This window comes from Mycetomoellerius zeteki, unplaced genomic scaffold (assembly GCF_001594055.1).
Source record: "Mycetomoellerius zeteki isolate Tzet28-1 unplaced genomic scaffold, Tzet1.0 scaffold105, whole genome shotgun sequence".
NCBI classification, from domain to species: domain Eukaryota; kingdom Metazoa; phylum Arthropoda; class Insecta; order Hymenoptera; family Formicidae; genus Mycetomoellerius; species Mycetomoellerius zeteki.
The window spans coordinates 1,114,681-1,137,600 of record NW_017255965.1 but is presented as its reverse complement, the minus strand read 5'-3'; the positions used below and the strand labels follow the sequence as shown (position 1 = coordinate 1,137,600).

Genomic DNA, 22,920 nt, shown 5'->3' with positions numbered 1-22,920 from the left:
GCTTTAACAAAAAACTCTGTAATTATCCAGGTGACAGGATCGGCTGTCAATAACACGTTAATAACGTTAAGCTAAACATTGCTCTTTTTAGACAATTATTTTTGTCATAAGAAACAGACCTTTAATTGATCTTTGGATGATACGGTCAACTATCAATTACATGGTCAACGACTAGGCTTGCATTCACCTCAACGTTCACGCACCCCCGAGCACCTACGTCGGATCGTGAGTGGGTGTCATGAGTGGGGGTTTGTCAGTAAGGGGGGCGCCGACAGATTCTGGTGGGGATGGAATAAAATCTCCGAGTGTACGGGGAGGCAGTCCAGTCAAACTAGTCAGTCGACCGAGCGATGCGGGAAGTGACGGTTGATCGTCGTCGATTTCCATTTCCATCGACTCCGTTCGCAAGCTCGTAGAAAGCACTGCGAAGGTCAACTGAGAAATACGGAGGGGATTGGTGATCATGCGTACGTAGGGAAGAGTAATCTCGCGTCGGATACGATGCCGCGAAAATTCTCGCTTCAAACAACCCTACGACGACGACCAACGCGTATCTCGACCGGCTCGCACCCCTATCGACGCGTCGCGCCTTCAATTGTGAGAAAAAAGGGAGAATCGGCCAATTGCGTCGACTATTCTCAACCTATCGGTGTCTTCGGCGAAGGACATCCTTTCTTTGCTGAAAGGGATCTCCCAGCGCGATTAGTTGGAAGAGAAGCGAAAAAAGAGAAAAATTCCTGTGAGAGATTGCTATCCTCGCCTGACATAGCGAGTAAGTAAGAACATCACAACCCGAAAAAAAAGTTCCCACCCTCGTGTTGTTGCCATCGCTTTTGATCACGTTCTCACGTGAAGGAGGAAGGAATGGACGTCCACGTGTGCATGACGCGTAGATCGTGAGTCGCGTTTGTTTACAGATCTGTTGCACCAATAGTACGCTTCTATTCAAGTAATTTTAATTGATCTATTCCGGTTCTATGCCTATATAACAATCTATCTCTTAACGATAAAGTTAACTTAAATTACATGAGTATAGTCAACTTCGCCCTAAATAAAATGGAAAAATATAAAATTGAAAATTAGAAAAACGTGAATTTTCATAGGTCTTTAATTGTATTTCAATAAATTCCACGTACAGATATCAGAATATAAATAATATAACATTTGTTCAATATATTTCCTCTCTTTTTCTTTCACTGTTTCAGTTATAATCATTTTAATCTTTGTACAGCATCCATGTAAATGGGCACTCCAAATAAAAGTTTTTCTCATAATATGCGCTTGGCATAATGATCTTCCTTTTCAAAATCCAAAATGACATAATGCGCGATTGAGAATGTCTCAGAATCAATATTTATTCGAAGTTTCATCATTTCTCTTTTCTTCTCGTTTTGTTTATTAAATGCAATATTGAATTAATGAGTATTCTGACTATATTTTAGTTATATTTGATGTAACAGATTAAGCTATAACAGAAATATTAGAAACATTGTTATCGCTAAATGACGTTGATGTATTATAAGAAACAGATCTATTCTAAAAACGTAAATCTCACGTCATCTTCTTGATTATTGCTAACAATTCTTCCTGTACAAATGTTTGTATGCATATTTCACAATGTGCATGCCATTCTACACTGTTAAATCTAAATAGTATCAAATTTAACTTAATTTATATATTAATAAGTCGCTACTACTTCTATTCAATATATCGTTATTTTATACTAGAACAATGGATAAATTTGACACTGTATAGAGTCAAATTTATCTATTGTTTTAATATAAAATAACAATAATTGAGTACGAGCAGTGCACTGAAAGAACAATTTTGTTGAAGAGTTTAAAAATTTGGCTAGATACAGATCTAAAAATAATTTTGTTGGACCATCAAAATAATTTTGCAGGAATCTTAAACATGAACAATGCTGCAAAATGTTTTGATATTTTAGTAACCAATTTGTCATCTCTAATTGTTTTGATAGTCCAACAAAATTATTTTTCAGATCTGTATCTAGCTAAATTTTTAGATTCTTCAACAAAATTGCTTTTAGTGTGGCAACTTAAATTTGACATTATAATATAGATTTAATAGTATCAATTTGACACTATATTGAGTTAAGTTCATCCATTTTAGTATAAAGTAACGCTATATTGAGTAGGAGCAGCGGCAACTTAAATTTGACGCTATAGATTTAACAATGCAACGCTTTATTTCATTTCTTAAAACAATTCGTCATTCTATTGTAAACAAAATTGTAATTTATTCAAAACTCGTTGTGTGTTTTATATAAATCAAAATATTCAAATTTTTAGAAAAAAAAAGGAGAAAGAGAGAAAACATTAATAAATTTATTGTGAACATGAATAAGGACAAATGTATAGAAGGGATTTATTATTCCCTAGAATTATTTTATAAACCACTGTTCTCCATGAAAATGCTTTGCTCTAAATTTTGCATTTAGTCCTCTTTTTACATGCAGCCGGTCACAGAAAGGTTGCAACACTTTTTGTTCGATGAGTTTCGGAACTCAGCCTTATTTGTAGAGCGGTTGAACATAAATAGTTAAATCCATAAGTAAGAACCAATCGCTCGGTGAGCAAGCTGTATTCCGAAATCCATCGAAAAATAAATGTTGTAACCTTTCTGTGACCTGCTGTATATGACAAAGCATAATCACAAAAGTAAAGCTCTAGGGATGAAATAGAAAATTACATGAAGTGGTTCATAGAATGAAGCAATAATTCCGCGAAACTTTTTTACTCTTAGCTATCGCTGCAAAATGCGGCGCAGGAAAGCATTTTTTTTACAAAAGTTGTTGATATACAAGTGACATACAAATATACCTAACAAGGGAAGTTTCACAACTGTCCGGAACCGATTTGATCCATGAAATATGTTGTTATACATGAAAATCTAAGAGAGACACGTATTTTTTTATACGTGCGCTAACTCATGTTTAAGGGGTGAAACACCCTTTTGAAGAAAAACGGTACTTTTATTTCGAGCCGAATACCGTTATTCGGTTCTTAACGAATATCTTTTATCGATACAATCAATGTGCGTAACAGTTTTCTAACATCTAATATCTAACAGATATTATATCCGTTAAAATTTAAGTACAAGATTTCTATTAAAATAAAGTTTATTTTAACTGAAACTAATCAATAAATATCTATACATATTCTCTTAAAATTTTATTTACAAAGACTACTTCAACTACTGATAATTTCAGCTTAAACAAATATATAATAATTAAAATATTGAAATAGTTACTATTTCGTTTAATATAGCTTTAATTACCAGCTTATAAGATTATGCCTCATTCTCATAAAGAATATTAAAATTGAGGTATTGCATTAAAATTTAATTTGCAGTAAATTTAAATAAATTTTTACGTTGATAATCATCTTTATTACATGTAAAAGTCTTCAAAATTCAAAGGACAAGCATATGCGGCGAGTTAATAAGAGTGAATACCGCTTCATGCAACATTTTATGAATATGAAGTCTATATACGCAACAAATTGCTCCTACGTTACAAGAATATGTGAAGAATATGAATATACTAATATATTTTTAAAAAGCTATCATCGATGTAATTAAAATTGAAAAGACGCGATAAATATTAAATAACTCCTATTATACGTTATATATACACACACATATATATAAAACTTTATCTTTTATATATATATACAATATATAATAATATTAAGAATAATTTTGTAAAAAATCCTATGTAATAGTTTGCGAAGACAGCTAATTTTGCGGCCAACTATCATATGTACATTATTTAAGATAAAAGAAGCAATTGTGCATTTATGTGAACAACGCTAACGATAGCAAGTTTTTTTTAACTACCTATAGAAGTAGCTGAAACGAGTCCTATCTAGTATTATGTTTTCACTGATTATTAAAATATCTATATCTCTAGCGGTGTATTTTGTTAAGATTTCCGTAATTCCAAGAGTCTGATTAAGAAGAAGATTCCTGAGAACACATTTTCAAGATCAGAAAAAGTGAGACCAGATTATGGTATATCGCAAGTGAAATTCATTTTAACAGATACAAAATTGCATGCGATATAACATTTCTTATTTATCTTACTATAATTTATATGTTTGTAAGTGGAAAATGATTATATCGATAATATCATATTTATTTTACGGTTGTTTCTCTTATTCACTAATTTCGGCGAGTTATATTATACTATCAACTTAATTGCAAATTATATATATATATATATATAATGATACTAAAAGTCATTAATATCTACAGATTACAATTCCAATTTCAATGTACATGTAACAAATATAAACAATATAAGAAGAGACAACAGGGATAATTTTAAAATAATACCGACCATCTCGATTTTCTTTTCGTCAAATGAGATATAATATTTATAATCGCGAAAATAATGTAATGTATTAAACTTTTGCATAAAAAAAGGATTCTTTCATCTCGATTGAATAAATTTTATCTCGGACCAAACACTTGACTTCTTGATTCGCTATTGTCCTTAATCATTCGATCTTCCGGACGTATGCACTCTGATCTCGTTAGAACAAAATTAATCTTGAATTGAGATAATCTTGATGCTTTTAACTATTTTGTATTTTTTCTTCACAAGAAGATATTTTTCACATCAAATTTTCGAGTATTAGTACGTAAAAATAAGTCAATTTCTTTTCAAAAAGTCATTCCTTTTCATCAAATATTCATCCTTACTTGAATTCGCCACGGCGACAGGTGACATGACGTAATTCATTGATAATTGATCGTGTGAGACTTTGACGTCAATTTTACTGTCACATCTTAGCGTCATAACTCTTTTACGTCAATAACGCCGTGCTACATCTATTAATAATAAAAAAAAATGAATCTGTTATCATGATACTGCGCAGCCAACTTCTTAATGGTTTCTTTACACAAATTTGTGACAAAGGAGCAACAACCATCCACTCTCAAATTAGAAATAAAACATACGTTCTTACTTTCGATGTCCTTCCAAATTTGCTGACATTAGAGAGAAGAAACAGTTGAATGCACTGATCTACGCTTAATTACAACAGTGTTTGCTCTTTGCAACAAATTCATGGTAGACAGCCATTCCGTTGCCATATTTACTTTGCTTAGGCGTAATTATACTCGCGTCATCGCTTCGCAGGAATTTCCATTCTTCCCAGCCATATACTCGGAGATATAATCCGCTCAGTAAACATTGCAGGCTCGATTACGCAACATTATTATGCGGTAGCGACAAATTGCGAATCAGGGAACTGACGTAATCTCGCTTGGTTTTGGATTGCGCGACCTGATCTTCGTCGAGATCTGACATAGGTGCACCCTATTACTTCTGAATCAGTCAATTATACCTCATTGACTTTGCTAGCACAATATTGTTCGCGTAGGCGTCGCGTCTCTCTACTTCAGCTCTTCGTTATTCCGTTATTATCCAGAGCGAGGAAGATTATATATATTACGAACGCCCGCGTAACTCCTTCCCGTTTACGTAGAAAGCACAGACAAGTTTGAGGCCGAGCTTCACAGCACGCAATCAAGAAGATGATTACATACCTCAAGCTTCTTCTCGATAATTTATCTATTTATAAAATCTACATGTTCGTTGCTTAGCAAAAACAAAAACGTGCCATTGAAAAGAGTATTATAATTTAAGGTTAGCAGAAACCACATCCTTATTTATATATCTTAGCAAGTAAAAAAGTGTTTTCATTCACAATTTTTTTATTTTTGTATTAAACATATCTATGATAACTAAATATCAAATTGTGACAATGATATCATGGTTCATCGCTTGAAATCTATTTTAAGACTCTTCTATATCCTTTACGTCTTCTATAACATCCTTAAAATTTTATAAAGAGCATCATGTTGCAACCGTTGTTTCCTAAAACGTCGATGCTTATGTAATGTTAATAATGCCAATTGGGGCATAATCGAATCACACTCATTACGTAAAACAGTAAGTTCAACAACCAGCGGCGCTACAAAAAAGTGAATTTCCGAGTCTGAGAATGTGTTTCTGCTCTTCAACCAAATAAGATGCTCAAGAAAATCGATAGGCGCGACAAGGACAGTTTCACGTACTTTCGTGCCATCTCTCCTGGCGCGTGCTTCATCACGCCATGCCACGCCGAAGCCGGCTTGCTCAGAATTACACGTGCAACTTCGTAATGAGCTGTAATAAGAAGCGACGATGCACAAAACTATAGTCGATTGAATCTCATTACAACTCATTACGGCTTATGAAACGACAACCGACAATCGTGAGACGCAAAAGCGATATGAACAGTTTAGTGATTATGTGACTATATTGATTCAATTCATGTACTGTAAAATAGAGATGCTTTTAATTAATTAATTAATTTTTTCGTTAATATAAATCAATTTATCAACTGCGTATAAGCTTGATTCGCCAGCAGATGCAAAGTAAAAGAAAATGAAGATTGCGTGGTTGAAGTTCCGGAAAACGATAGGCATCGGTGATCATATGATTCTTTACGACTATGTGATAAAAGACATAACGCGGAAGAGAGACCGTGTGTATACGAGCCGATTGGTTGTCGCGGTTACGTAGAGTCGTCCTAAATCGATAGAGCGAGAGCACTGCCGGCTGGGACACATGACCGTGCGTTGTAAACTTACAATCAAACTTCAATGTATACATTTTTCTTCACGTGTCTATATCAGTTTTACACTGCCTACTTTTTCTGGACACTGTCGTTGATCGACGTTTTGAACTCAAATTCATATATCTTTTGTTTTACTAGAACAAATTATTGATTCATTTCCATCGGTAATTATAATTAAAATTTAATATATAAAAGAATACAATTTTTTAATAAATTATAATAAAATACAACTCCGTTATCGATAATCAATTAATGATGATTGTAGAATTGTCCTCATAAATTGTTATTAATCAATAAATAAATTGAAGTAATATATTTCAAATTTCATATGTTTTACATAGACTACTTTTCTGAGTCCGAATTAATAACGGATATTACAATAGCTAACGCATTTGCAGAATCGGAATAAAATACTAAAATAAAATTAATTTCTTTGATTAAAAAATATTGAAAGTTACTTTTAAACAATGTCGATATTACGTGATTAAATGTAACGTGCATAACTGCAGCTTCGCTCGAAATTCTGGTTGGTGCAAATTATTCGAGGCTGCAAATGCATATTTACAGAAGCTACGTTTATGTCAAAGCTGGGTACGTAACGATTCTGTGTGAGACAAACGCGAAGCGCACAAGCGAATACTATATATACCTTACAACACGGTTGAGAGAACATATCCGTTCTGGAAAATGAGCATATGGCTATCTCTTTAAACTCTCGGCCCTTTCTCCAATTTAGACACATAATAACGTGGGCGCAATCGAACTATAACGCTGTTGTTGAGTGTCGCCGTGTCGTAAAAGCGCGCGCGAGCTCTTCATTTAAATACATATTACCAACTTCGGTCAACCGTATGTATATCTATTTCCATCAATAGATATTATTGTTCTGTACATCGCATCGCCGCGATACAATACGACAACCGTAACAAACCACATGGGTACACTCGCAGATATTCCTCGTTCTGATATGAAGCGTACGACAGTTAACAAAATGTTCGTCTCTCTATCCTCTATATATACATCATGTAGTGGAGAATATCTTTTTTGAAAATCAAATATCTTCTCTCCTTAACGCTAAGATTTAAGTTTGTAGATATGTGTGATTCAAGTCTTTTATATCTATGTATTATACTTTTTATCGTTATTACTACCGGTATTTTTTATTCATTATTGCACTTTTCGTTTTACATGTGTTTATGTTGGCGATGCTAAATCAGTAATGTTTCCGTGAGATGTCCAATTTCATCATAAATAATCGACTGTTTAACGATATTCCATTAGCACATGCTTTACGTGTAGATTAAAATGGCAGGTTGGTTAAATAAATCTAGCGTTCGCGAAGTAATCAGAGATAACGGCATAATTTTCTAAACGCGTAATGTGAAAATAGAATTCTAGTACGTCATGTCAAAAGCTGCATCACCTATTTGCGAAGACACTGGCAGCACATCAAGAATAGAGGTGTAAATCAGCGATCGGGTTTGGTCTTTTGAATATAATAGCGTTCAAGGAGGTTTACGTAAGAGCTACGATAAAATTGGGAGTTTGCTCACCATTTTGGCAAAGAAAGTTCTTAATGCATCTTACGTTCTTGCAGAGTTTAAATTCATTCTGTTGATTTCTTAGCTAGAGTATATTGTAAAAAAGAGAATTCGTTATCTTCTCGCCATGATTTTTATTTGCTTGATATTAGTCATTTTTTTCGAGGTAAATCTTTAAATTTGTGATAAATCTTGAAATTTAATAATAGCATGATCAATGTTGCAATAAAAAAAATAGCAGAAAGCAGTTTTCAGAAAAGAAACATTTCATGTGAATTTTAGATCTAAAAACAGCTGTGCCTGTATATAATCTTATAATTACAACTGGCATGATGCTTGTGATATCTTTAAATGTTTTTTTTTTCAAATTTGCATATTTACACATTATATTTTATATTTTTCGTAATGATAACGGCCGGAAGCAGAACGAAAATACGCTCTTCCGTTTCTACGAATTAGAGCAGCTGCCATTTCAATTACGGTTCAGGGAGCAGGGTGATATTGTTTGCCTGTCCAATATTTTTCAAAGGAAGATAATCCGTCTAATGGCGCCATGGAGAGAAAAGAAGTTCTTGTAAAATTCTAACATCATAAAAAGTCAGATCAACTGTATCATTTTTGATAGCTTCATGACAAAGCACTATAGTGTTGCAAAGAGAACAAGTTTTCCGCGATACTGATATTATCTTTAAAGACCATTTATGCGACATCTTATTTTACTAATAATAGCCTTAAATTAAAGAGTCATAGTATGTAATATAATAATATAATTTACAAATTGAAGAACAGAAATCATCTATTTTTCTGAAATTATAAATTAAAAGCGGGATCAATATTATCTCCTGCTTAAAAGTCTAAAAATAAATATTAAAAAAGGCATAATTTTTTAAAATTTAAGACATCCAACGTCGTTTTATGATATGGAAGAATAGCGGTTTTATATACATATGTAGCTTAGGAATCCAATGTAGTTTTATGGCTTAAAAGTAAATGCACGAATTATGTTCATTATGTCCGCCATTACGTTCAGCTATTTCGCTTTACCTCCAAGCCACAGAATGACGCGGGTTGTGGTAGTGCAACCTAACATATACTTTAATATACTAGGTAAACATATCAAGCACAAAATTAAACGCCCACAAAATTACAGCTACCCCTTAAAAGCTATATGAAGGTTAGAGGTAAGCTTACAGCTTTTTAGTTTCCATATTAGATTACTCTTGTTATATCTTCTGCAAATAATTATTATAAATTTTATCAACGTATATAATTATGATATTCACTGCGCCAGAGGTATTTCAAATATGCTTATTCTATTACATTACATATACAGGGTATAAATTAATAAGCATCAAATATTCTAGGAATGTATTTCCATCCAAACATTACAAAAAATTTATATAAACATGAATATCGTTTAATATTCGACAATATTTAAATGTTCATTACTTGTTCCATTAATTGCTTGTCATTGTTAAACAATATAATTCCTTCTATCCAAAAAACTAAATATTCCATGTTCATAAATTCTTTATATATTTGGTCGATAGAAATGTGTGTGTGTGTGTGTGTGTGTCCCTAGAATATTTAATAATTATTAATTTACATCTTGTATACTTTTGATATTTTCATATAAAAAATTAAATGAACAATTAACGATTAAATACACTGTTAGAAATGTGAGTTTCTTTTACATATAAATGAAGCTCGTGGTTATGAACGAAATTGAAAGTAATGAATGATTTAACTGAAAATTAAGTTACAGTAGTTACTTAAATTAAATGTAATGAACGTGTACATTAAATTTCATAAACTTTCATGAAAAATACATTAAATTTCATGTACATGTACACAAATATACTTTTCAGTTATAAATACATTAAATTTAATGTAATGTCATGAAATTAAGTTCAAATTGTGTAAATTAAAAGTATATTAAATTTCATAAAATTTTTAACAGTGTATGTATTACGTTAAGATTATGTATGTAGGTGGATTTGACGTAGGTGGAATGCAATAAACCGCCATATTTTATATATCATGTTACGCGTTATATTACCTGTAATATCTCGTAATGTTTCGATATGTTATTATATTTGATTAACAGGATTCGATAATGCAATTTTTGCATATATCGACGTTCTAGTAAATATTAATTCCGAAATAATAATCATATGAGATAGGAGAATCGCAATCTCGCGTTACAAGCATGATACAATATAGGATTGTACCTGATCGGGGCAGGAACATGCTGAAATTGCCAGAATACAATTGCGACGTGTTATGCTTCTCAGTGCATTCGAGAGAGGATCATGTAACACGTAGAGATACTAACTCTCAGGTGCACCGACACGTTACGCAATGCACATAGGTGAAACGACCGATTGAATGTGACAACGCGCGCCATACCGCAGCACGCATTTGCAACTTGCTATAAATCCCTTAATTAGATCATCAGCGTAATATTTCAGGGTTGGCCAGAAAAATTCAGTGAATGGAAAAAACCATCCATGGTAAATTCCGGATTTTATCGTCTCGGACTTTATACCCAATGAAATAAACTGACAAAAATTATAAAAACGGTATGTAATATGTAATAACAAAATATTTATATACTTTATGAAAAAGATATTTTTTGCTTTTTAATTAATAAAGCATATTAATCATGCGCAGTTTAAAGAAAAACGAAACAAACCTGTAACAATAAAACATTTCACAATAAAGTATCTTTTACTTCAACTTAATATGTGAAATATATTTTTAAAACAAGAATTTTGGAGATAATATAAACGTTATTAAATTTTATATCAATTTTTAGTTTCATGAGAAAAGCATAATAACAATAAAATTAAAATTGTTTATATTAATATAAATCTGCTTCGCCATACAATATCTTACGATAAAAACTAATTTATTTGTTACGTCGATTTTTAATCTATTACGGATGTCATTTTGGATAAAATTTAAATTGGAAAACATTTTCTCAATTGACGTTAAACTAGAATAGTGATTAGAATATCGATAACAAAATTTTCTGTTTATTGCTTTTAATAGAAAAGACCAATTTTTGTTTTTTTTTTCAACCAGTTATTTTTCCACCGGCATAAACTTTAAAATGTGAAATGTTGCTTTTATTAGGAAATATCATATTTTCTAATAAAAATTAGAAAATAAGTCGATCAATCCAAACAGAAGAACGAAAGAAATCAGAATTGAGATATTTTTCAGACTGCCTGAAACAAACTGATTGTGAGATATAACTGCGATATTTAATTTCTACAAAACATTTCTACACAACAAGCGCAACTTGCTTGCCCTTCTCATTAAAATTCACCAAGCTTGCAGAAAGCGGCATCCGTCCGATTGTTACATTATACAAGCGAAAAAAGTGAGAAAATAACTGACTTCTCGTATTAAGATAACTTCTATGCCGCCGTGATACATTAAATGCAACAATGTTATCTCGCAGGGCTATTTCCTTCCAAAGCACCTGCGGCGTCGTTCATAATCAACTCCTTATCCCTCTCGAAAGGTCAGCAACCACGTATCTCTAATCCTAAACTAAAGACATCTGACACAGATATGCATATGCGAAAGTTCTAAATATTATCGCGCATTGCGGCTGTTACTCTCTTCACATTTGATCCTATCAATTCCCAGCATAAATTATGCTTTGGAATTAATTTGGAATTGTTGCAAGCCGTACAAGATTTACAAACATCGCGCATAGTACATAATTTGCTACGAATTATATTACGCAAATATAATCACAGGAAACGTTTAATTAGCACATATTCCATGATCTATTTTATCCAATCCATTTTATAATCCAAATATAGATATGTCACAGTCGATTTTTCATGTTTCAATTCCCATAATCTTTGATGATCGATATCTATTGAAACTTTAACCAACGTCTACTTTTGTTTTACAGAGACGAACGAAGCAGCCCTCTCCAGAGACTATCAGAGATAAATCGTTTCAGGACGTACGTACTCGACACGAAGAATTTAAAGAGCCAATTTCATCGAGCAGCGACTTCATTGTGCATTGAAAATCGAAAAATTGGTATAGAGGTCCAATCGTCGGAATTCACTTTGCAGTAAATTATTGATTTTACTAAAAAAAAAAAAGAAACGTTAATTATAATTCATTACGAGATTATTAAAATTACGCGTGAGTGACAAGTGCACGTGATAAATTGGTAAATGTTCGCGAATAAACACGGCGAACGAAATAATTAAGTCGTCAAATCAAGATTAAATAAGTGTAAAGAAGCGAGAAAAAATGAAGCTTAGGAAATCAGTGTCGAACGATCCTGTTAGTCGGCGCTTAATGAGTGCCACGTGAATGTGCGGAAAAGAGGACAACTACCGAGATGAAACTGGGAGATAATATGACTATGGAAGGTGAGTAAATTCTAGCTAGAATGATTGACGTATTACTCATTTCAGCATGTCTGATGAAGAGTGATTTGTAAAAATAGCATGTGATAATTTCTTAATATAGTGTGATGTTTAATCTAGAAATGTGTGTGTGTCTAGACTAATTATATCTCTAACTCAATTATAGTTATTATTTCTAACTCGCTACGTACACTGAGAAAAAAGATTTGTTCAACTAACTGAACACATTTAGTTGTTTGCAGATTTGGTTAATTCAACAAATTTTATTTAATTGAATTTAACCTTAGTCTGCTTAACAAGCTGTTCAATGTTAAACAGACAATGTTAAATTCGGTTAAATAAAATTTGTTAAATTAATCAAATCTGCAAACAACTAAATGTGTTCAGTTAGTTGAACAAATTTTTTTTCTCAGTGTATGCATACCAAAATAATATCGGATCAGGAATTTTCTACTTCTCGTGACTTTATGAAGATAAACAGAATTTTTTCCATAATTTCCGAATACTATAATTTATTTTTAAAAAGTGCGAAATTAACTAACTAAACTTTCGACGTAATCTAGTATCCTGAATATAAATCTCAAATAACCCGTTGCGTGCTACAAACTGATATTTCAAATCGTTAAAAACGTAGGATCAACCTTGAAAGTTTTCACGACTAAGAAGTATACCAGTGGAAGTAAAAGTTCAGATTTATTAATCGTTCAACACACACACACACACACACACACACACACACACACACACACACACACACATACACACTTCTGTTTAACACTATCCACATGTTTCTTTTTGCAAAGACGACATGATGTTCGTTGAAAACGTGCCTCAACTCTTTGGCTTCTCTCGCGCGACCTTTGATCCAACTTTGAATCCGGCAAGATCGTGCAACATTTGTCAAGCATTAAATGTGCAAACACGACGAGAGCTATCGACGCTAGGTTTTCAACGGCAAGACGAACGACGTGATTAATTTTGTACTTGACAAAACTGAAGAAGTAAACACGAATTTATAACTCAGATTTATTAGTTTTATATGGGACACATTTTACTCTAAATTCCCAAAACGCTACTATGAAATTTTCTTTTAAGTCAGGTAAAATAGACTTGACGTGTTTTAAGATTAGCTTGGGAAAACGCGATATAAGGCGACATCTTGAAGGACATCTTATACTTGCACTATAAACTCAGTTTATTCTCAAGCCTGTTCTGAATATGCCACAGCATGTGAATCGTGAATATAAATAACAATTTTATATATCCAAAGCGTATAACCCTTGTAAGATAATAAATAATTCATTTAAAGAACGAAGCGATGTAACTATTTACATTCAAATCAGGTTAGTATGAATGTAGGCGCTTGCATGGGTATTAATCAATACTCTAATTGGAGAGATAATAATTATACCTTCACTAATTGTATGTCGAAAATAAAAAGAAATCGTAGCATACAGAAAATATCTGCAAATAAATTTATATTTTCTGCTCAAATTCTGACACTTTTGCTCATTTTCTAACAAAAATTAAATTGAAAACATCTTTTTATATGTAGATCTATGTATTTCATTGAAATAAAATTAAATAATCGATATGCATTCTTTGTTAAATAATCTATCTAAATATTTTAACATATTTTTAGTATCGATAAAATAATTATTAATATTACTACATATAATATCAAGAAAATTCACATTGTGTAAGTATTCTGCAATACATAGATATGAATTTACATAAAATATGTAGAACCTCACAAAAGATTATTTCTCAAGACATCTTAACATGACACAATTTTTTAACAAGCAATGCAATCTACAACTCGCGAACTACAATAGATATATGTAAATGAAATTCACAGTCCGTACCTCGAAATAATTAATTTAATTCTACACAGCAAAGAACAGCATTCGATGTAGCACAGGGAAGCAGTTGACGCGCTTGACTTCGTTGAGAAAATATTCACTCGTAGTAAAACGGGTGAAGCATTTAAACAAGATGTAATTTACTGCGACTGTAAAATGGTGGTACGCTACAATGTTCGCGGCGCGAAGATCGTTTCACATTTTACTGCCAGTAAGATACAAAAATGAGATACAAATTTTATTATTGTGAAAGCGCAAGTCAATTATTTCTTATTCAGCTTTTAACATATATTGGACTCCATATTAAAATATAAATATTAAAATGCAAAAAAATTAATTTACCTGAAATTACTTTAAGAAAATTATTAATTTTTTCTTTTATATAAGAAAAAAGTAGCTATATAAAGCAAGACAAATATATAACACGAAAAAAGTGTGGAGGGAAAGCTTTTAAGAGGTTTCTCTGTGTACAGGAAACAAAAATAACATTATTGTTGCGAAGCACTACTACTTTTGCTTCACACTGCTACGATTCTCGCATATATAAAAATAAAACTTTTTATTTTATTACCTTTTCTGTTTCATATTTTCTTGCTACTATATTGATATTGTGTATGAGATTTCTTTTTTATACAGCGTTTTTTTGCAGTTTTATTTCGAGAAAGTTTTTCGCAAATAATCATTTTTTCACTTGTTATCTAAAGTGCAAGTCGTTGAAGTATATAATTTTTGTAACTCTCAGCTAATATTAGTATTAGTATCATAGATATTGCATTGATACTTTCTTGATAATATTGACATTAATGTTTACGAACTGAAGAATATCACATTTTATTTTAATCTATTATTTTCAGGATTGGGTAAGTTAATGTTTTTTTTTAACTGAATAAAGTTAAAGTTAATGACTTTACAAAATCAATACAGTTAAGTTAAAAGTTGAAGAATAAAAAATTAACTTAACAACAGTTAAGTTAATATTGAATCAACTTAAATTTAAAAAAAGTTAGTTTCGAAAAAAATTATTTTTGAAGTCAAAATGTCTTAATTTTTCTTAAAATAAGATTAAATAACAACTACAATATAGATTATTAAGTAAATTAAATTTTTAATTTTTTTATTCACATATGATATAACATAACTTTTTAGGTTTTTATTTTTTAATAAGCCTTGAGCCATAAGAAATGGACCAATTACATTCAAATATTCTCCTCATATTCGACTGTAATTGGTCAATTTCTTATGACTTAAGATTTAAAATATCTATTGTAGATCCGGACTAAGGTTTATGGCATAAGGCATAAGCCAATTAGAGGGCTGTATTAGCATCTTAAGAAATTATTTAAGATGGTCTTAAAATATGAACGAATTACGAATATACGCCATTAGTCTTATTATATTTTATTATTTTTCTAAGGCATTTAAAAGAGATAAAAAAATATTTAAATTAAAAAAAAGTTAAAAAGTTAACGTTTAAAAGTAACTTAGTTAAGTTAAAATTTAATACATTTAAAATTAACTAAGTTAAGTTAAAAGTTATTAACTTTTTTTTTAACTTTTAACGTTTTAACTAGTTACTACCCAACACTGATTAATTATTTTATAGATTAAAAGATAGATTATTTTATATCTCACTTTGTGAATAATAAAACTTTCATCAAAATTATTTCATCAATTATTTCGATTATTTTTTTGGAAGAAAAAAGGAAAGTAGACAACTTTTGTACTCTGATTCATTTACTTAAGGTTTTATGTATTCAAATTTACATTAATAACTATGAAATATAATTAGTATAAAAAAAATGGAAAAATAGTTGCTATAAATCTTTGTCATAATTTTAGTGGGTAATAAATAATATTAACAAATATGAAAATATCACAAAAATATAAGTCTCGAAAATGCAAAAAGATAATTAAATTGTGCTGTATATTAGCATACGAATTTGTTGAATTGCTCCAAAAGATATATTCTACGATAAGTTTTTTCGCTGAGACCGTTAATAATCCGACGAGTGTCGGAAATCTCTTTGCCGTTAGTAATCTGACTTTTCTCTGCAGAAAAGCTGTAAAAATGTTTCGCGTGACAATTCAGTCGTCTTTGACAATTCAGAGAAAATTTCGTGAGTGTTTGTTGAAGGAAAAAAAACTTACGTTTAAAGAATATTTTTACGTTTCAATTAATTTTAGGAAACATATTTTACAATTGTTTCGCGTTGTAGCGATTATATCTCGATGGACACAATAGTTTTTTCATTATTTTTTTCTTAAGAAATTGTCCTATATCATTTTACTTTTCACAAATTTAAAGCAATGTATTATTATAGTAAATGTGACAATATAATAAGCTTTAGTCTTTTAGAGAATATTTCGCTCATCCGAAAGCTATTGTTGATTTATAATTTCGCATGGCATACGCTGGAATTATCTGAGAATATCCCAAGTAACACATTTCAATTACATTGCCGCGGAGCAATGTGATGTAATGAAAATAAATCAGATTAAATTAAATCCCGAAATTCTTCACTCATGAAAGAGAGAGGAGAGAATAGGGCGGAAATCAGCATATCACGACTCTTAATCAAGATTCCACTGATTAATGATCTCGCTGTCGATTACAAATGAAGCTATATTTTTCTCTTTTTTGTCTCTCTCTCTCTCTCTCTTTAGTTTTCCTTTTCTGTCATTCTCTCTTTCTCCTATCTCTTTTTCTACCATTTTAGATACAGTGAATACACAAATAATCTCTGATTGATGATTCGACATTGCTATTTTCTCTGTGCTTCGTTTGAATACGCAATATGTTGAAATAAATAACCATTCAACGCACTAATTATAGTTGCAAGCAAATGTTACATAGCATTATAACAATGCAATTTATAACAATGCAGTTTACAACAAGTTTATAACAGTCCAGTTATCTTATTTATAATATCGGTATTTTCAAATAAATAAATTTGATTAATTCAATTTTTCTATGATCTTATCCAATTTTTGTTGCCATTTAGAAATATTTTTAGAATACTTAGAAAATATGACAGAAAATATTATAATTTTAATATAAATATAAATGTAATTTTTTAATAAAATAAATTAAAATATTTATGTATTAAACTTTTGCATCAACTTTCTTTTATAAGTTGAATATAATTGACATGTGTGATGTTGTAACGCGATACGTGTGTCAACAAAAAAAAAGTAAATTTCTTTGCAAGTTTCTTTGCATCAAGTTGTAAGTACCTGACTTTTGGAGAGGTAGAGTTCGTAACTCTGTTGTGCTGATAAAACATTCACTGTGTAATGCTTGCTCTATCAGCATCTAGAGCGTACAATTTAATAGTTTTATCTCTGAGTTTAACTTTAAAACTTCGCGGTCCTTATATAGAAATGTTTAATCTTACCGTAAGTATGCAGTAGCCGAGATCGAAGTACAATCTAGTTTACGCTTTTTCCTCCGCATCAACCAGAAGGAATTTCATTAAAAAAGCTTTCAAAATATCGTCAAAGAGATTTAAATATTGCGTAAAATATGCTTTTTGATATTTGATCATTTTTAAGATTCTCTTTATTTGATAAAAGCACAAGTGAACTTTATTTAGTTTCCTTCTATTTTTCTTACATTTCTAAGACTAATGATTAATAAATCAGTTTGCAAACTTATAACATTGGGCGTTATATGTGCTGTAAAAATAATAGGTAGCCAAATTCGATTATTTTGAAAAGAATTACAAACTAACGATATTATATACGAATTGTGTTTCAGGAAAGAGGCTATCAGCTTTTTTTCAATTTGCGGACACTGACAGTTTATACTATAGAACAAATTATGAAACAGTCGACTACACGCACGTTCTTTCGATATAGCAAGTCAGTGTAATCACAAACGTTAAACAGATCTGACTTTTTGACATAAAAATGCATATGTTTCTCACACACACAACACGACAAACACTCAAAAAGTCATACTCTTTTACTCTCGGAGCTTATATGACAACAAAATTCAGATAGTAATTTCACATATAGTTACTTCATCAGAATTTTTAGAGTAAATATTTCTCTAAAGTTCGAAAGTTAACGAAACTACTTCGATTTTAAAGTTTATATGATTTTATATTTTTAAATTATTATAAAATAATAATAAATGTTAGAGAGAGAGAGAGAGAGAGACATTGTACAAAATTTAACGCCGAATTAATTTGTAAATTTGTACGATGAAAAAATAGTATTAAGGACAATAAATGACAGTTAACAGGAAAAATACGTATGATTCCTCGAATTTTATTATATGTATTATCAGTATACGCACGATCGTCTTTGCCTTTGCATTTCTAGTTAAAAGATGGTAATTTGTTGTTCATATTTCGCTCGTACCCTTCCGCTCTTTTTCTCTGACGAAGTTTCAAGGTCTCATTACATTTAAAGGAGATCTTCGAGAGCGATGCAATTGCAACGTCGCACAAAAACGCAATCCAGCAAAACATCTATAATGTAAACAGCAAACACATTCCTGTTTCGTTCAACCTACCTCATTTCCTCCGCCGTAGCGTTATTTCCCGACGATGTCATCCTCTTACATTTTTTTAAATTTCTCTTTCGCAAACTGAAAGGTACAGAGATGTGGTACGCACGATATCATTCAGATTAGCGATGTTGTATAATAAAAAAACCTTCTCAGATGAGCTTCAGTAATTATTCCAGATAATTATTTCCTAATATACAATAAATGAGATTTTTTTATATTAAGAAAATATAAAATTGTTTTCTACGATAAAGCTAGCAGAAAATTATTTTGATGCGTTCAAATATGTATTATTATTCTACACTACTTTCCGAAATGGCTTTTTATACCCTTTATTTATATTTCAATTTCCGGTAAGAACAAAGCCTATAAACTAAGCAGATTGAAATTTTTGCGGTTAATTAACTGTTTCGTGCGATATGGCCAACAGTGGAAATTATTTTCCAGTATAATAGACTATAAGTAGGTGCATAAACATGACGCAAATGGCACGCCAATTTGTCGACTCTCACAGCTTTGCCTTTATTTCATCACCGTTCCAATGCGGCATCACTTGCTGCAACCGCTCGCTTTCATTCGACCAGATTGCTCTTTCTGCTCGACCTTTATCGATCTTTTCACGGGTCGACTTCACACCAAACACAGAATAAAAAAGCGGATCTAAGTCGATTAACGTTGTCTCGTTCTAGGTATTCGTTGCTTGAGAAATCATTTCTCACAGTTGCAATCTTAATCTCGCCACGATTCTCGTCCATTTAAATTTATCTTATTTTGAGTGCGTCTACACTTTTTTTTATTTTGCGAATGTTTGATAATTATTTTTATTTAACAATACGCTTGTCTTTCATTAGGTACATTTTTGAAGTTTTAATAAATGTTAGTTATTTAGTTACGCGAAAGCAAAAATAAATTATAAAAATAATTATTTTGATTATGTGCATCCTAAATACTGATATATTACTAAAAAAAAAAACAGATTATAGATTTTTATTTCCAAAAATATGATAATTGGAATTCAACAGTTAGAATGAATAGGCAGAGAGTGCAATTCTTGTCAAGACTCAACGATTATAGTGGCGACGATGACGCTTCATTTCCGCGGCTCTCCCGATCAATATCAGGTGTCACCGGAACAGTTTTGCCGGCACGCCGAGGAGTTAGCGTGAATTGATTATAACCAGAAAGGAGGATATGGCCATGATAATACGGATGCGCGATCGCCGGTCTCTTGACGATTTAACAATTGACTTACTCATGCGCCTACAAATCGGCTGCCGGATAATTGAACATGAATCGCACACACTCTTGCACGCCGTCATTGTTTCCTTTCATATTTATATTCTTATCGAGATTTCCTCACCTAAATGCTTTCCTCCACCCGATACTCGCTCGTGAAAATCCTGGACGCTTTCCGGAATCTTCTGCGCGAGGTAATTTATTCTTTTTATCTCGCTAAACATGCAGGGATTTCGGTTTTATGTTTCAAAAAGATAAAAAAATCATCATTTCTTTAAATATTACATATTTTTTAAAATTTGCATTATTATTACTAACCTTCCTAGTGATTAGGGTAGGATCGGGTATTATGAGCACTGCAAGTAATATGAGTACTCTTTATTTCTGTAACGGTTGGTACTAGTAGTGCCAACTGTTGTAAAAAGATGCATCTGTCTTCGCGACATTCCAATATGCCGCGAAGTTTGATCTAAATTTATGTACTTCGGATATATTTATCATATTAAATAAGTAGGTACGTTATTTTTTTATTTCTTACGTTTTTTCCTCTAACTTCATAAGGTCCGCAATCTACATTGAGATAAGATATTTTGTTCTGCATGTTAATATTTGTATAGTAAACAATATATTGAGCCCTTCTAATTTCGTAAAGTCCCGAGACCATTATTGATTTATAAATGTTAAATTATCTTTGTGTTATAATATTATAAATGTTATAAAACATCATGAAAGCAATTTATATAATTTATGAATACTTATAACTTCAATATTTAAACTTGTTTATTTTTTTGAAAAATTTATAAAAATGCATTGTTTTTATAAATATGAGAGAGAGAGAGAGAGAGAGAAAAAGAGAGGTAAAAATATAAAATATATTTGGTTTTCAATTTCATGAATAACTTAATTATTTCAGATAATTCAAAAATAGTCATGTATTATCCTTTATCATTAATTATCCCGTCTTGGTATCTGTATACAAAACGAGAACCGACAAGCTTTTATTTTCAAATTAACAATTAATTATCGCTTATTAGTCAATGCAGACAGTAACAGTCTCTCAACATATGGTGCGTCAACTGTGGAAAACAATGTGGTATTACACATATATATCTTATTCTATAAATAAAACATCGCATCAGTATTCTTTAAAATAAAACAATATAGCGTAACATTTAAAGCTAGAGAAAGTAAGTTATAGAAAGAGTTATAAAATTTTATAATTTGCAAAGTTTCATAATCTTTTTCGCTTTTTATTCACGCTTTTTATTCATGACAAGTGATAAAAATAATTTCGATGTAAAATAATTAATTACAAAATATATGATATAATATGACTTGTATTAACATCACGAAATATTGTAAAAATATTATTTATCATTTGTGAATCTTTCTGTTTATTTAGTTTATTATATTATTTAATTAAATTTAATTTTATCTAGCCCGCAATAATTCAATTATTATAATTTTACTGATTGAAAGAGCATTCATATAGTAAATGAAATTCATGCAGCAATTTCAATGATATAGTAAAGTGGGTAGAGCGTTACAGAAAATTTCGTTAGCACATATATGATGTGCATTGCATCGATGAATCAAAATACATGAGTTCTACCTACTAGTAATTAATTATCGCTCAATTATAAAATTTTATAATTCCAAACGGACGAGAGCTAGAGAATTAGAATGTTTGTAAAATGATGCAGTTATGTCTATTCTTTTCAGTTAAAGTTCTTGCACAGTTAATCTTTCTTCCTTTTCTCTCTACATTGGAGAGAAAAAGTGAAAAGATGAACTATATAAGAAGTTCAGCTGAAAAGAACAGGCCTAAGATCTCACCGAGTTTCTGGAAAGACGCCATTATTCTTATCTCATATTTTTATACATGAAAAACGTATAATCATGTAATTTTATATACATTGTTACACGCAATAATAATATTCTTAAAAATATATGAATATAATTTTTAATTCAAATAATATAAGGCATTTTTATAATTATTAAATGATTTTATTAAGACCGCAATGTAAATACACAACAAGTAAGAATATTAAAGCCTATGACAGTCGAAGCTAGATCTTTAATACTTAAATAATTCAATGTGAATTATATATATATGTACATACACGTATACCATATTTGTAGTCATTCAAACTGCGCGCCGAATTGGTTTTCCGGATTTACAAACGCAATTATACTACTGGAATAATATCACAAATTAATTAAATTAAATTGACAAGCAAATTTTAATAATTTTGATGTTCAATCCGGTATCATGTGTAATAGTTTTTCAGCACATTAATTAATGTACTGTACGCTAACGCTTGTATGGAATACAAAAGATCCGGGTTCGACTCCAGGTCGAGGTAATATTTTTGGCAATAAATTTATTTACAGTTTTTCAGCACATTAACATCTTTCTATAAATATGATACCGGATTGAACAACAAAATTATTAAAACTTGCTTGTCAATTTAATTTAATTTGTGATATTATTCCAGTAGTTTAATTGCATTTATAAGTCCGCACAGAGAGAAAAATGTTTGGTATTTGTAACTATAATTATATATTACTATAATTATGATTATTACTACTATAATAATAATAACAGTAACTATATATATAGTTCCAGCAACAAATGTTATAATTGGCAACCTAAAATGACTATAATTATAGTTGTTATAACCATAAAATAGTTGAAATTACCATAAA

At 30.8% G+C, this 22,920-nt stretch overlaps 1 protein-coding gene across 1 annotated transcript in view; it reads left to right on the top strand.

Moving 5' to 3' along the window:
* The first annotated feature begins 340 nt into the window (after positions 1-340).
* The window catches only part of LOC108722020 (probable serine/threonine-protein kinase mkcB), an 80,925-nt gene continuing 58,345 nt past the window's right edge, over positions 341-22,920 (top strand). Inside the window, 2 exon segments of the mRNA XM_018446910.1 lie at positions 341-772; positions 12,129-12,603. Of these exon segments, the coding sequence (XP_018302412.1) occupies positions 12,573-12,603 (31 nt within the window). The 5' untranslated portion in view covers positions 341-772; positions 12,129-12,572.